This window comes from Rattus norvegicus, chromosome 8, assembly GCF_021556685.1.
Source record: "Rattus norvegicus strain SHRSP/BbbUtx chromosome 8, alternate assembly SHRSP_T2T, whole genome shotgun sequence".
Classification (NCBI taxonomy): Eukaryota; Metazoa; Chordata; class Mammalia; order Rodentia; family Muridae; genus Rattus; species Rattus norvegicus.
The window spans coordinates 57,592,051-57,607,625 of record NC_141541.1 but is presented as its reverse complement, the minus strand read 5'-3'; the positions used below and the strand labels follow the sequence as shown (position 1 = coordinate 57,607,625).

General features: G+C 45.7%; 1 protein-coding gene across 40 annotated transcripts in view; it reads left to right on the top strand.

Annotated features, from left to right (window-relative positions):
* The window catches only part of Ncam1 (neural cell adhesion molecule 1), a 300,380-nt gene that overhangs the window by 268,516 nt on the left and 16,289 nt on the right, over window positions 1-15,575 (top strand). For 21 of the 40 annotated variants that reach the window (XR_015626349.1, XR_015626351.1, XR_015626345.1 and 18 more), the window contains 2 exon segments: window positions 10,814-10,938; window positions 14,043-14,220. Coding sequence is in view for 23 of the 40 variants with exons in the window: in NM_031521.4 (NP_113709.1) it covers window positions 10,814-10,938; window positions 14,043-14,220 (303 nt within the window). In the remaining 17 variants the exon portion in view is untranslated. 40 annotated transcript variants of the gene reach the window in all.

Genomic DNA, 15,575 nt, shown 5'->3' with positions numbered 1-15,575 from the left:
AGAGCCCTGACAGTAAGCTGGGCTCATCTGCATGAGTTTGAGGGTTTTCTTGTTTGTTTGCGGTGTATTTGCATTTGAGAAAGGAATGCAGCTAACAACACCCTTCCTACCACAGTGTCCCCCCACTGACCTTTGCTAGCCTCCTGCTGTATGTGTCCCAGGCAATAGGAGAAAGCTACAGGACCCATTTGCACAACCCTGTCCTGTTTGAGACACCTCTTTGCATCTTGATCTTGTCTGTCAATGAAACACAATCTTGGCTCCAGACTTCTCCTGAAAAGGAATGAAGTATTTCTCCCCTGATGGGTGTTTCGGTTTTTTTTTACACATCAGACATTTCTACCCACAGACAAGCTGCTTAGTTGTGAAATCTGAGTAGGACATTGGAGTCTGTTTTATTTGAACCACTTGACTACTGACCCAAATCATAAGTCTCAGTGGACAGCAGGATAAAGGAGAGGGTGTCCCGGCTGGCAGCAGCCTGAGTTAGCAAGAATGTACTTGTGACTGTCGAATCAGGATACAGAGGATATGAGCCGCAGTACAAGGGGAACAGAGTAGCTGGGGTCCTGTAGAACTCTGTCAGTCAGATAACACGGGTGATGTGTGTGTGTGTGTGTGTGTGTGTGTGTGTGTGTGTGTGTGTTTCTGTGTGTATATGTATGTATGTGTGTTTCTGTGTGTATATGTATGTGTGTGTGTTTCTGTGTGTATATGTATGTGTGTGTGTTTCTGTGTGTATATGTATGTGTGTGTATGAGTGTGATGTGTGTATATGTGTATATGTATAGGCATATGTGTGTGATGTATTATGTGTGTATGTGTGTATATCTGTGTGTGCATGTGTGGTGTATATGTGTGTGCGAAGTATATGTGTGTATGTGTGGGTCTGAGTATAATGTGGGTATGTGTGTGTATAAGTGTAATGTGTATATATGTGTTTGTATGAGTACAATGTGTGTATATGTGTGTGTGGTATATATGTGTGTATGTGTGTGTCTGAGTGTAATGTGTGTTATGTATAGGCATATGTGTGTGGTGTATATGTGTGTATCTGTGTGTATCTGTGTGTTTATGTGTGGTGCATATGTGTGTATATGTGTGTCTGAGTGTATGATAATGACCTGTTTATAACCATAGGTGAAGAAAGTTTTCATGAATGATATCAAGGGAAACTGCCTGTCACATATAATCCCTTCCATGCACACGAAGCAAAAACTGGTGTCATAACAGAGCATGAGATCATGCATTCTGTTAGCTCGCAGTGGCAAGGAGATATGGCACTCAGCTGAAGTGTCTCTCTCTCTTATTTTTAAACAGCAGCATACTCTCAGAGAGATACCTTAACTTCACATCTTTGCCCTTCCCTCTTAACCTCAACTGTCAACAGCTAGAACTTCCTTCCCTCACTCCAAGGTCTGTGAAAGTTGTGATAGGAAACCTAAGGATTTCCTTAGAATTTTCAGTCGTTCAGTCCCAAACTTGAATGTGGGATAACACAGTAAAAGGAGTTTAGGTGAACTCAAACCAAAAGGCCTTGGTGTACACTGTAAATCTCGAGCTCCTCTCTTATCCACGTAGTCATGGCAAATCTGAAGGCATCGTTGGACTCATAAGTAGTTAAGTATGTGTTTGATGTCACCCTCTGTGTGCTTGGCCAGGGCTGGTTCCTGCTCTTTGGTATTAAACAGCCATTGTCTCAATTGCCAAGAAAGTACCTAGTCCTTTACCTGTGATGGCCTTTTCCTTTTATGTGTGCCTTGACTCTACGGAGTCCCACAGGGTATTAAGAGCGTCACCAGTGTGCCATAAGGAAGTGGAGATAGACCCTCCAAGCAGTCCCTCTCTGGCCAGAAACTACCCAGCGTCCTTCAGTCCTCTCCCTCTCCTATTTGACCAGGGCACAAAGGAAAGGACTCTCATTAATTAAACACAATCTATTATTCTTTCAGGACTCTTCCCTGTTGACCTACAACTCAAGGCCATCAACTTCCCCAAGGATGCTGAGACGATTCTGGAATCTGAATAAATAACTTGGCTGTTGTTTTTTCTTTTCCTTTAACAGACTCTGAGATTGACCCTGATTGACATCTGGGCCTTGACAGAAATACCCCCTCATTTTAAAAGTGTTCATGTGCCTCGGTGTGGTATTAATACGCAATGTTGCAACTGTATCTAATGCTTACTGGTGTTGTTAACTAAATGCGCTATATAGTTTGTTTTTCTCTTCCTTCTGGGCAGTATGTCTGCCCTCCCAATGTTCCCTATAGAAGCTGCTAATTTAATTTGATTTCTCCTTTTATTTAGTCTGTGATTTTGTTGTTGGTTTTTTTCTCCCTGCCCATTGTTTACATCAGTTTTTAATTTTTTTGTATTTTTCATGTGACCTCCTCCACTTTCCTTTCAACCAATCATGTGCGTGCGTATCATGTGACTTTGTCATGTGGCTTGCATGGTGCTGATGATGTCGTCCACGCTGGTGAACAGAAGGTAAAACTCTTTGTTCTGATTAGAAGAATAAACCTGGAGCCACCGCCTGGCACGAATTTCTCCCTGTCTCAGATAGATTCAGCAAAGCCATTTGAAAGATTTGCTCTGGCTCTCAATTCGTGTCTAGAGTTCAATAGTCCTTGCAACCTTGACATGGCACTTGGAGAACTTGACAGCATTTGGTTTAATGTTTTCCCTCAAGAAATCTGGTCACACCAACTGCCCTTTCAGTAAAGCCATGTTAGCCACAGTAGAGTTTGGGAACTTGAATTTTTAACAGACTTCACAAACATTTTTTACCGGAAATATGCTTTGAAAATTAGCCTTGTTGCTTAATTTTATACCCATAAACTACACAACTCCATAAACTACAACTTCTCCAAGATGAGTTGCAACCCCTGTGGAAATATTTCACAACCTTGAAGTGCTCCAGAAAGAGAGGTAGATCTGTGCAAAGGTTGCTCTCCTGTAAAACCAGAGAGTGCTTCACACAATTTGCATAAATGGAAGACTTTTCTGAAATGAGAATTTGGATTGATGACTGAGGTGTCACTTCTCAAAAGTGGCCCTCCCCCCCCCCCAGGCAGGAGGCACAAATCAAGCAAAAGTCACTTGGCAATTAACGGTGACTGGAAGTCTCCGTGTAATCAAGAAGCACATGATTGACCCTTACAGAAAAGGAAATAAAATTATAGCCTGATGAAGCACATAACAGTGACAAAATAATTAGTTAATATTGCGCCTGTCACAACCTTGTTAAAACGTTTCTCACTCACCGTCAAGAGAGAAGGAGGTGTCGGCTCTCAGCTTCCCCCACTAAACTCAGGCCTGATCAGAGCCTCCCCTGGGAGTCACAGGCGTTCTGTTCTCTCCTAACTAAAGTTTTACTTCGCATCACACCCTAAAGACACATACAGGCTGCAATGATCACGTAGCCACACTAACACCAATAACTACCTGGTGTGCCTGCGCATGCAAGCGCCTCCCCTCCATTCGACCTCACCTCTGACCTCATTTCTCTGAGAACTGATTGGGCGACATCCACACAGTCAAAATCTCAATAGCTTGTCTTGCATGGTCTTTGTTCCTGGTCTGAGTCACACTCCCTATATGTGTTACCCTGTGTGTATCCCATGTCCTTCTCCCTGCCCGCCCCCATTCACAATCACCGAGAACTTTCTCTTTGTAGCTGTGGCAACATCATCCTAAATCCAGTCCCATTTACAGCCAGACACCTGGACTTGCAGAGAAGCCCCTTCATTTCCAACAATGAGTTGTCTTGTGTTTTGCATGGTATGCAGCAAAACAGAAAAATCCCCCCAAACAACAGAACCTTGCAAACCACAGTAATAATTTAATCCATAGTAAAAACTGGAATTGGATCTGTCAGTCTTTGGACAGAGAACATTGGGGGTTCAAGATTGCTAAATCTTAGAGCTTTTGGAACCCCTCACCTCAAATATAGTGACTTTTACACCTCCCTACATTGGCTTCCAACAGGGGTAGACTTCTTTCAGAGTCATGGTGACTGCTAAGTGGTTAGCGTTCTAGAAAAAAATTCCCCAGGACTTCCCTGTAGGATACTAAGTGAGTGCAGATGCTAAAGTTCGAATTTTAAATTTGTTTATTTAAAAAATAAAATTGGCTATCACAGTAAACGCTGTGATTCAGGATGAAGCAGAGCACATCACTGAAACTGGGAAATCTGTTCACTCCTGAGGAGAGGCTGTCTTCAGAAGTGGTCAACTAAACCAAAAGAGGGGAGGAGGATGAAAAGTTAGAGCAAGTAAAGTGTCTGGGGTAAAAGAATGAAGCTTCGCTAAGGACAGCCCTCACCTCCTTTCCCTGGTCATTAGTAAGAATTTAAGTGACTGGGGCCTGAGCTCAAATGCTTTAGATAAGCTAACGGCCTCTCTCTTGTTATCGGATCCTACATACAACAGCTGAGGAAGTCAGGTGTTCCCATTCCACCCTCTATCCACCTGCTCCCACCCTAAATTGCCTGGGATGCGTTTAACATGTACAGGGTACTCTGCCCATCAGCCAGGCACTGTGTACTATGTTCCTTTCCGAAACACTGAGTGAAGAGAAGGGAGGTTAAGCCAGGGACTGAATCTCATCCCCCATCATCAAATAGCTGTGGTGGAAAAGACACTTAAACTTAAGTCCCTACCAGGGCAGCATCGGGAGTTTGTTGGGGTGAGTTTGTTCTATGCAAACTACCAGCCCACCCCCGGCCCCGCCCTGTGTATCTGAAGAGCTTGAGGTGCCTCTGCAGAGAAGTGGTTTTATAGGTCATTGTCCAAGGACTCTGTAAATGGGACTTCCAGTTTCCCACCATCAGCATGAATGTGACAAGCCCGCCCGCTGTGCTCCCCTGTCACCGTGTTGCATGTCTAGCATGGCTCCCTTCACACCCTTTCATAATGATCTTTTTTTTTTTCTTTAGCTACTGACCCTGACTTGTGTTAGGCAATGCTGGTGCTGACGAACTAAATCCTTTAACACCCACTCTTCCTTCTTAGATCGAAAACATCACTAACTGCCCCTTCCACACCCTCCTTTATATTTTATTTTTTTTTTTACAGCTGTGTGTTTGGAGCCTCGGCCTCTGACAGGTCGACACAGACTTTCTACTCTAATTGCCTTTGTTCCGAAGGATCTCCCACCCTGGCGGCTCCCAGGGTAGAGAGGTAGCTGGACAGGTCCTCAGAGAGGGGGCAGTGGAGTGTTATCAGCCTGAAGCACCGTCGTGTAGGGACCGGATCCCCTAAGGTTACCAGTGTGAGGGCAGGAACGTCCCGGTAGCCCACTTAATACCTGCACCAATGTTCATGAAATAGTGAAGTGTGGCGCCCCCTTGTGGCTCAGAGGCAGAAGCGGAGTTCACTGGGTCATAGTTATTTCTGTCCTGGATCAGCCCCACAACCACAAGCCAAACCTTCATGGTCAGGTTTTTTTTCCTTCTGTTTTTTAAGGACAATGAAACAAAGATAATTGGTCAATTAATCCGTTGGTGCTCTCATGCCACCCACAAGAATGGAACCGGCGTTTTTGTGGCTCAGTCTGTCAGAGCTCATTTGTTGCTGTCCAATTTGCATTCTGTCTTTCGAACCTCTCCCTTCTGCCCCCAACACACATTCAGAACTCCTAAGAGAACTGGGGCAGGAACGGACTTGGCACCAGGTTGCCTCAGTGAGCTCTGGCCCCAGGAAGTTCAAGGTCAAGCTTAGTTCTCTGCCAAGACCTAAGGAATTGATTCTGAAGAGATGGCTCAGTGGTTAGGAGCGCTGGCTGCTCTAGCAAACGACCTGGGTTTCATTCGCAGTACCAATATGGAAGCTTTGCGACCGGCTTTTAATTCCAGTCGTAGGGTATCTGAGGCTCTCCTTAGACACCAGGCACTGGTGTGGTGCACGTGACATTTGTGCAGGTGAAATACCCATACACATTTTGAATAAGTAAAACCCCAAACTGTCCACACCCCTACCAACGTATTCCATACTCCCTGAAGCCAGGGACTCGGGTGGTAAAGGTCAGGTCACCTGAGCACAAGCATCTCTTTAACCCTAAAGAAAAAGGCCGCTTGTCTCCAGAGACCTCATTCGGGATGAACAGTGCTGAGGACAAATTGGCACCTTTACCTTTAATATAACTGAGTTAAGCTTTAGAAGCATGGGAAATCCAGGGAGGTACCCCCACCCCCGGGGAGGGGGGCGTGTCAGGGAGCGTTATAAAGACCGAGAGCAGACACAGCCTACATCACATTAGAGTCATTCATTTGCTATCTCTCCCTAAGAACTCCATTTCAGGAAGGAGAATTAGTGGCCTAATCACTCTAAATCCCGACTCCCCAAGGCAATTTGCAAATCCCAAAGGACCTGTCAATACTATTGCTTGACGGAAGTGTAATGTGTCTGAGCTGGAGACCCGAAACAGGCTTCCCATGCGAATAGGGAAGTCCTCCATTTTGGACTTGTATAAAGAGGCACGGAATAAGAAAAGGTATTACCCAAGGTTAAAAATGGCTGCTAAGAAGTAACTAAACAAAAGAGACGGGAGTTGAGATAAGCCACGTGTTCAGTGTTTTTAAATCACAACAACGATATTTGATAGTAAAAATGCTACATTTCAATGCAAACTCCAGGTCAATCCGTAGTTAATCGTGAGAATAGCTGAGATTGCTGGCCTCAGTGCAGATCTGTTTGAAAGAGAAGACAGTGAAGAAGGGCCGGAGAGGTGGCTCAGCAGTTTAAGGGCACTGTTTTTGCAGGTGACCCAGGATAGTTCCAGTCCCCACACTGGGCAGCTCACAACCGCCTGTAATGCCAGCTCCAGAGGCTCTGATGTCCCCCTCTGACCTCCGTAGGCACCTGCACTTATGTATACAAGCCTACCTGCAGACACATAACCCATACATAATTAAAAATCAGCATTTAAAGTGTATGAGCAGAGAGCAGAGACGGAGCCCTTGACGGGCTGTTTGCCCCTGGGTCTCTCATGCTCAGCACACTCGTTGGCATTGGGCTTCCTGGAGTGGATCAGGGGCTCCTACTCTCCTTTCCCAGTTCACAGAAGCTTCTTTCCCAAGCCCCACACTTGCTGTGATTTTTATTGCAAAGTCTTTTCCACCTCCAGGCCCCTGAAGATGAGAGGGAAGGCGTGCAGCCGACTTGGATTTAAGGAAGGGCGCAGAAGCCCAGTAATTCCAAAGGAGGAACCTGTAATCTCCAGGGCCAGAAATAAACATTTCAATTATGGTTTCTTAGAGGACACTCGTCAGCCTGCCTTTGGCGTACCTGACAGTACTCGGCCTTTTTCATACCATTTTTTTTTCCGTGCATGCCTGACTTAGGGTCTGCTAGAAAACATCAGGATTGTCCAGAATAGTTGTTATTGGCAAGGTTTAATTTTTAAAGTAGTGCTGTGTTCAGCTTTAACATAAAATATTTGAGGGGGGAGAAATTGAATCCTAGATGAAGCCAAACTCAAGGGCTATAATTAACCCCAGGGGTCTTCTTAAAGCAACATGGCTATTGCTGATGAATGGCAAGCCAACATTTACAAATAATTACAATATTGGTTTTTCTGAAATTGCCCATAATGATTTCAATCACAGCAGCAGCCACCCCAGAACCTTGGGACCCCCTAAACCATTTCCTCTGCTAATGTGTTCAATTAAGCAGTGAGCTTCTTTAGCGCTGAGGCCCCATTGCCTCTGCAGTGTCCCCTTTCTCATCATGGCTGGCTTCATGCAGAAAGGAGTTTCCCGAGCCCGGTTCCTAATCGGTAATGGAAAACAGGCGGCAAGCATGTGGAGACGCATAAGACAGTTGGTTTAACAACTGCTCTCTCCAGTCTTGATGCACTTACAAAAGCTCGAAGGGCCACCAAATGAGTCCAAAGTTCCATGTTAGCTGAAAAATAATCTTCCTTCAGGCATACTGTCACGGGATACTGTCACAGGAAAGGTTACACTACTGTCCAAGGACCCCACTATCTCTTTAATGAATCACAACTGTATTAAGTTTTTCATTTTGTTTAAAAACTCATGTCTCATTCACCTTTGAGATATCATTGCCTGATAGACAATTCTAGAACTCAATACAACATATATTTGTCTGATTAATCATAGGCAAAGCTTTCTAAATGGTAACCTAAATACTATATCATATAAAATGCTCTGAACTTCAAGAGAAAATAGATATGTATCAGAGTAACCTTGTCAGATAGAATGATGGCTAATTCACTTCTGGGTATGCCATTTTTTGAGATTCTAATTATATGCATTTTTTGGAGAAACATATCCAGAGATCAGACCCTACCTTAAGTAGGGCTGCTGGGTTCTTCAGGGACTCTTGGGAGATATGTCTGTTCATTTACATGTCTTTAAAGGGACTTGAACTCTCTTTCAAGTTCTCTGGTTTTTTTTTTTTTAAAGAAAACTTTGAAAAATTGTAAAACCTGAAGTCGATAGCTGAATGTCTTTGAGATATGGAGGTGTTGATCTTAGGATATGTCTCATACTAAAAGCTAGCTGATGGTCATTTATCTCGTCTTCCACCCTTGTGGTGTTGTGAGGGACTGTCAAGGAAGAGTTGACACTACATTCACCATGCAGGGATGGCAGAGGTGGAAGAGTCCTTACGTTGGATCCTGCAAGTGTGGAGACAGAGTACGGCAGTGATGCTGATAATACTCACACCTCCCACCAAGCAGAGTTTAGAGGAGGTGTTTAAAGCCCTTGATTATGCCTTGAATATCCACATTGCTCCATTCCGGGAGGAAATAGTGTGGTTGGTTCAACAAAGCCTTCGGACTTCACCTACCTGGTGAATCCCCTCCTCCCTCAGGGGCATCCAACACGGTCCATGTTGGGATTCTCAGCATAGAAAGCTATAATGCCGTTTCCCTTCACTCCTGGCCACCAATCATCTCAGTCAGCCCAGGACCAAGGACTTTCCTGGGATGTTGAGCTTTCAGTGCTAAAGGCTGCGATGACCAAGGATCCCTGAGATGCATTGGTCACCTTAATTCTTTCAGAGAATAGAACTAGTTGAGTTCTCTCATGGCTCCTTTAGCACAGCTGTGGTCAGCATTATTAAGGCCCTGCCTTATTCTAAAGGAGACTCCACCTCAAGCCCTAGCAGACATTTATGATGGTGCAGACACAATTGACTTGTTGTCTAAGACCATGGATAAGCCCAACAGAATTTGAAAAGCCTACATAGATTGACATATCTGAACTAGGTCTAAATGCTTTCCTCCAAATAGCTGAGGACAGCGGCTACATTCAAGCTTAAAAACCAGGACACACACGTATCTTAATACAACCTATTTGCCTTTGCATTCTAGTGGTTTTTTTTTTTGAGTTTCATAAATTCCCAACCATAGAACAGATACTGAGCCTGACTTTCCTTCAGACATCAAGATTATGAGTCCCCGCGTTTCAGCGTACATTCCCTCCCCCATTTCTTCTAGTTCTCAGAGCACACCCATGCACACATCGAACCAACCAGTCCTGTTACAGAAATAGTCTGGGTTTCTAACCAGCTCCAGATGACACGTGTGCTACGCCTCAGGGGATGCCTCGCAGAGCTCTGGGTGGTGTGTGCTTTTTCTCTCGGATTCCACCTTTGAATCCCAGAGAGGAGGTTCCCAACAACTGAACAAGGAGACCAGGCTAAACTGCAGCTTTGCCTGAAGCCTTCCATTTATGGTGAGGGGTACAGCGTGAAGTAATTAGTCTCTCTACCTAGTGCCTCTTCCCTTCCTGACTCTCATGTCATACCCCCATGGAGTACAGCCTCTCTAAGAGGTCAAGAAATAGATTACAGAGCCTGGTCCCCCCTGGAAGTCCTGGTCCCTCACAAGTATGGAGTTTTAATTTCAACCCTAGCATTACACTTCCTCACCTACTCGGTCAGTGTCTGCTTGCAGCTGCTACAGTAAACCAGCAGCACGGTACAGAGCCATCCTGACACTCCCATTCCTCCCATCTTCCTTCTCCCTCTTGGATTCCCAATGCTATGCTCTAAGTAAGCATAAAGCTCAAATAAAAAGAAACGAGAAACTTTATTTTTCTTACTGTAAAATACTAAAGCCATTTCCTCCACCACCACCCCTCCTCTCACAAAGAAAAAGACCGCAATGATTGTTGGTTTAATACATTGAAGAGCCAAAGATTATCCCTTACTCCACTGAGCCATAAATGTAGTTACATTCACAGGAAACTTGCCGATGGCCATTCGTGTTTTATTTAGCCACAATTGGAAACGTATTTTTAAGTGATCCTAAGCAATAAAATTTAATTCATGAAAAGCTAGTTGCAAGAACACAGAGTCATTCACTCCCATCAGTGACCAAGCCCTCGGGACTCTAGGGTGAGTTATGATGTACCCAGGGATAAAATAAAAAAACCACAGGGCTGTTCTGAAAAGTAATTCTGTGTTTCTTTAAATTTCCTACTCAAACCTGCCTACGTTTGCCCATATTCCAGGCACTCTGTCAAGATGTGTCAGGTTTGTAGAAATCAACCCTGCAGAGTAGAAGGAAGAAAAGTGAGTCCCAGTGAGAGAGACGGAAAAGGGGCTGTGCTCACAGGGAATGTCTTCCAGAACATTCCCACAAAGTACCCTCAGCTAAGACCGAGTGAGGCAGCCAAGGGTGGTTCAGGGTTCTACATTCATCGCTTCTTAACCGTTTGAATTTCTGAAAAAGCAAGCAAAGTGCCCAGCCCCACCGCATCACTCCATCCCATTTTGATGGGCCCACTCATCATTCAGGGGACCCAGATTTCATGTAAATGTGCTGGCTATTGCAGGGGAACCCAGCGCACCCAAGCTGGAAGGGCAGATGGGAGAGGACGGGAACTCCATCAAGGTGAACCTGATCAAGCAGGATGATGGCGGCTCCCCCATCAGACACTATCTGGTCAAGTACAGAGCGGTGAGTAGCTCTCATCCTCAGAGGCACTGTGCACACCCCGGGACCTTGATACCTGTCGTGTTGAATCAAGAACTCAAGAATCCCAGGGGAGGCGAGGATAGGACAGGGTCCCACCAGACATCTTGTGGGAGACTCTTGGAATGTGGTCAAGGTTTTAAACCCCAAGACTGACCTATAGCCATGCCCACAGTGGAACCTTCTGAAAACTTCCGCTATGACTGGGATGGCGACATCCCTGTGATTTTTTTATGACTCCATTTTTCTTCAAATTGCTATTTTAATAACCCAGGACTTCTGTGCATAATTGTCACAGTGTCATATAACAGTCACTACTTTTCATCAAGCGTGTCTCCTGGACCAGGTGCAGTACCCAGGCGTATTTCTTGCACAGAACGTAGGGAGCAGGTATTACAGTTAGCCACCACATTACACATGAAGCAACCAAGGCTACGACAGCCAGCCCCTGAGGGTCTCACACACCTAGGTGAGGTCTCTAGATGAGGAGCCAAGGTTCTTACCTCACTTGCTTCAAGAATGTAAGCAGGATCCCTTGCCTGATCTTCTTGGCACCTCAGCCAGTCCAACTGCAAACATTCAACTTGATTCCGAGCTCCCCTTTTTGGCTCACTCACCTCCGAGCTAAGATCTCTCCTATTCCATATGTCATCACTGACCCCCAAACTGAAAATCACTCCTCCCTTTCCAGCCTTAGAAAGACAGTCGGCAAGCTGTTGCCAGGGACAGGGACAGTCTCGGAACACTGGGAATAACCCATTACTAAGACTTCCTAGTAGTTGGAGATCATGAACCAGAGAACAGCCTGGTTTCTCCGGGAAGCCCCAAATAAGGCCTTTTTTCCAGGAAGTTTCTTCATTCCTGTCTCTCCTGGGAATAGCTCCCCTGGAAATGGTTTATAGGTCCAGAACAGAGCACTGCAGGCTTGCACACCTTACAGCCCAGGGTCAGACCTTTATCTATTCAACTCTCTGAACTGAGTCTCAAGAAGTCAGAGATGAACTGGCATCATAGGAGAAGTTGCTTAGGGCCAGTGCAAAGATACTGCTATATGGGAGGTCCTGTGGTTCGCTTACTGCAGGGAAGGATGCCAGGACTTGCCAGGTACCTCTGAAGAGCTTACTTGGAGCTGGTGAAATAGGAGTAACCTACTTAGAGTAAGGTAGTATATCTATTTAAATGGCTATTATGAGTCTCAATGACATCCAATTCCAGCTTTGCAACATTTGCCAGCATGTCATCTGAAGAACAGATAATTGCATCTTCCCAAACCTCCATTTCCCTATCTGCAAAATGGGAATAAAATGACTTGTACTGTCAGATTAGTCACAGTATATGCAGATACCCCCAAAATGTTCCAGATGCTTTGAAAGCTCTGCAAATGGTAGCCAGGATGCAAGACCCCACTAGAACACTAGCCCACAGGAAGACAGTCTCCATGTGTGCTTGCCCAAATGGTTACTGCGGCTGCGTTTAACAGACAGAGAAACAAGCTGCTGAGCTCCTGTACAGCCCAGTGACTTTAAGCATCCTCTTTCACTTTGAGGCCTAACATTTGCTAAATGCAATCACATATTATTAATATGTATTACATAGCATAAAGTTTGCTTTCCTGCGTGTTTGCTTTACCGTCTGGTTGTCTCTTTTGTAATGATGTTTGCCAAGGGAGACAGAGAAGGAAGAGTAAAGAGACATGCTCAGCTCAGCTTCTCTGTTAGTTAAAACAACACCATAGCAACATGTGCAAAGGTAACTTATAGAGCACAGCCCAGGCTCGAGAGTTAGATTACAGGGCACCAGAATCCCCTCTGAGCATTTTCCCACAACATTCACATCCCTGGAATGAGCATTCCCACGGTCCTAGAGGCATCTTTGTGGCTCATCAGAACTACTTTACGTGGGGAAATCTCTTCTTTCAGCCACGGGCCTGGACCTGTGGTGGTCACTGGACTTCCTCATATCTGACACATTGCTGTGTTCTACCCCCCTGTCCAGTAAATATTTGTTAAAGCTCTTTGCATGCCCAGAGTGTACCTGAAGCATACTTGGCTTTTGTAAAGGCCAGAGACTGTGAAGTGACAGGCTTTGCAACTAAAAAAAACCCATCTGAAGATTTCTCAGAGGACTTGAGGCCTCTCCCACACAGTTTTGTTATGGAGGTGGTTGCCTAGCAATGGCCTTGGAAACTTCCTTCTGGTACAAACTCAATAGTAAACATGAGTGACATACCTCGAGGGAATGTTAGGTGAGAAGAATCCCTAGAATTTCGCATCTCCCCTTATGCCCTGGGCACTATTCGCTAAGCATAGCGGGATACTCCATGTGGGCCCAAGAGTGTCCCAATCTTGAGCCTCACCTGTTCAGCCACGATGAGGCCAGACCATACTGCAGAATAGAGAAAAAAAAAAAAAAACAGTTCACTTCAACACACGCTTTCTGGGCTCCCTGGTATGAAAAAGAAAACACCGTCTGTGGCTTAAACATGCTGGGCTCCGACCTTGGCTGTAGCGTGACTTTGTGAAGTCACCTGCCCTTTGCTCATGTACCTCTCCTCAGATGTAGGAAGAGCCCAAAGTGATGCCCCAGCAGCCTTGTAACAGGGGTGTAATGAGAAATGTCGAAGCCACCTCTCAGGGCAGAGCCTAGCCTGTGGAATGCACTCAACATGAGAATTTGCATTTTTAGTAAAACTGGAATCTATGTGATGTTCACCTGTCAGAATGTGGAGAGCACTGTGAAATACAAGAACTTAAATACAAGTTTTTAACTCCTCTAAGAAGCCCTTATGCCATGGGCCCAGCATTCCGGGGTATAGGGGAGATAGGACAAGTGGGGGACAGTGTTTCTGCCCGTCAGTCCTGAAGTTAGTGTGACAGTGAACAATGCCACACCGGCATTTGCTACTATTGATCTTGGCAAACAAACTAGGTGGTTCCACCAATATGGAAAATCCACATCAATTCCCATTTCTTACAACTCACCCCATGGTTCTCATGTCCCCCGAGTCTGTGTCCCCTAGCCAGTCTCCCCAGTATTCTCCCTGACACTCCCTGGTGTCTTCTGTCCTTCCTGCCGATTGTTCCCAGAAGCTCGCCTCCGAGTGGAAACCAGAGATCAGGCTCCCGTCCGGCAGTGACCACGTCATGCTCAAGTCCCTAGACTGGAACGCCGAGTACGAAGTATATGTGGTAGCTGAGAACCAGCAAGGAAAATCCAAGGCAGCTCACTTCGTGTTCAGGACTTCAGCCCAGCCCACGGCCATCCCAGGTACAGCCATGTCTGTTTTCTGTCTGTTTCCGCTTTGAATTAATGCACACAAGCCGCGCCTCCTAATGAGCCTGAACAACCCTGACAACTTGCTTGCTTTCAGCTATCCTCATGACTGGTTGCTCGTGCCAAGCTTAGTTTGCCTTATCCCCATCTGTGCAGTGAGTGGGTTGACATGTGGCAGACCCCTAGGAGAGTTTTGCCAAGCATCCTGGGGAAAAGGTCCTGTCTGACTTGGCTCTGACAGATCAATGCTAACCGGCCTATGGGACTCCCTTGGATGGGAAACACCCCTACTCTCCTACCTTACCTTGGATGCTGGTTGAACAAGGATCCTTAATGAGACTTTCTTTGCCATCTGCATTCCTTACTAGGACAAAACGTACCTGGCTTTATGCTGTTTATATGCGACCCTTGCTTTAGCTGTTCAACCATGGTCTAAATCTCTTCTCTCTGGTGACCCCAAGAGAAGGAATAGATGGTGCCCAGTTAGCTACAAGTGTATCTGTGAAGGGCCTCTCCACTGCGCCAGAGACAAATTGAACCTCTTGGAATGGAGCAAGTGGAAAAGATAGATGCTGGGACACACCATCGATGAAAGGGCAGCCAGTCTGCTAGACCATGGTGGCGACATTGCTCCTAGGACATGCAGATACGTCTCTAGGATCCAGGACCAACTCAAGTGTGGGAATAAAGTGAGAGCCGTAATTTCTGGACCACATGCCTTGTGCCAGTGGCCAGTCCCCTCCTTGGGCAAATACCTCAGAGAAGACTCTAATTCTTCAGCCATCACTTTGCCTTCGGGGCCAGCCAAATACCAACCACAGGCAGGAGAGATGGTCATAGATCACATAGCGGCAGACTGTTGGAGAGGCTCCCCTATCCTCTACCATGGTCAGGTGTGGTAGGAAGACAGCCTGGGGCAGGCCCATCTTACCCGCCCTGTCTGGAGAGCTTGCATAGTTGCTGACCTCTAAGTCAGTCCAGAAAGGGGATAGGCTGCCTGCCCTGTAGGGTTATATGTGCCAAAGTGGGTAGCACCAGAAGGAAAGCTTGGTATGTGGTTCTTTATGATTGTTTGTGTGTGAATTTGTGGGTGAATGTGTGGTGCCTCCAGCCAGTTGGCAGGTGAGTTTTAAGCTGTAGATTAGAAGTATCAGTTGGTTGATTTCACCATGGGGAGGGCTTTTTTTTTTTTTTTTTGCTCAGTTTAGGGTCCTGTGTCTCTACATATCCTGGAAGGAAGTTCTTAGAAGTGGCTACAGAAAGTTGTCCTCATTGTGGCTCAATAGGATGTCCAAATGGAGGTGGCCCTGCTTTTCCTCTGTCTCTTCTTTCCTGTGTTCTTTGGATAG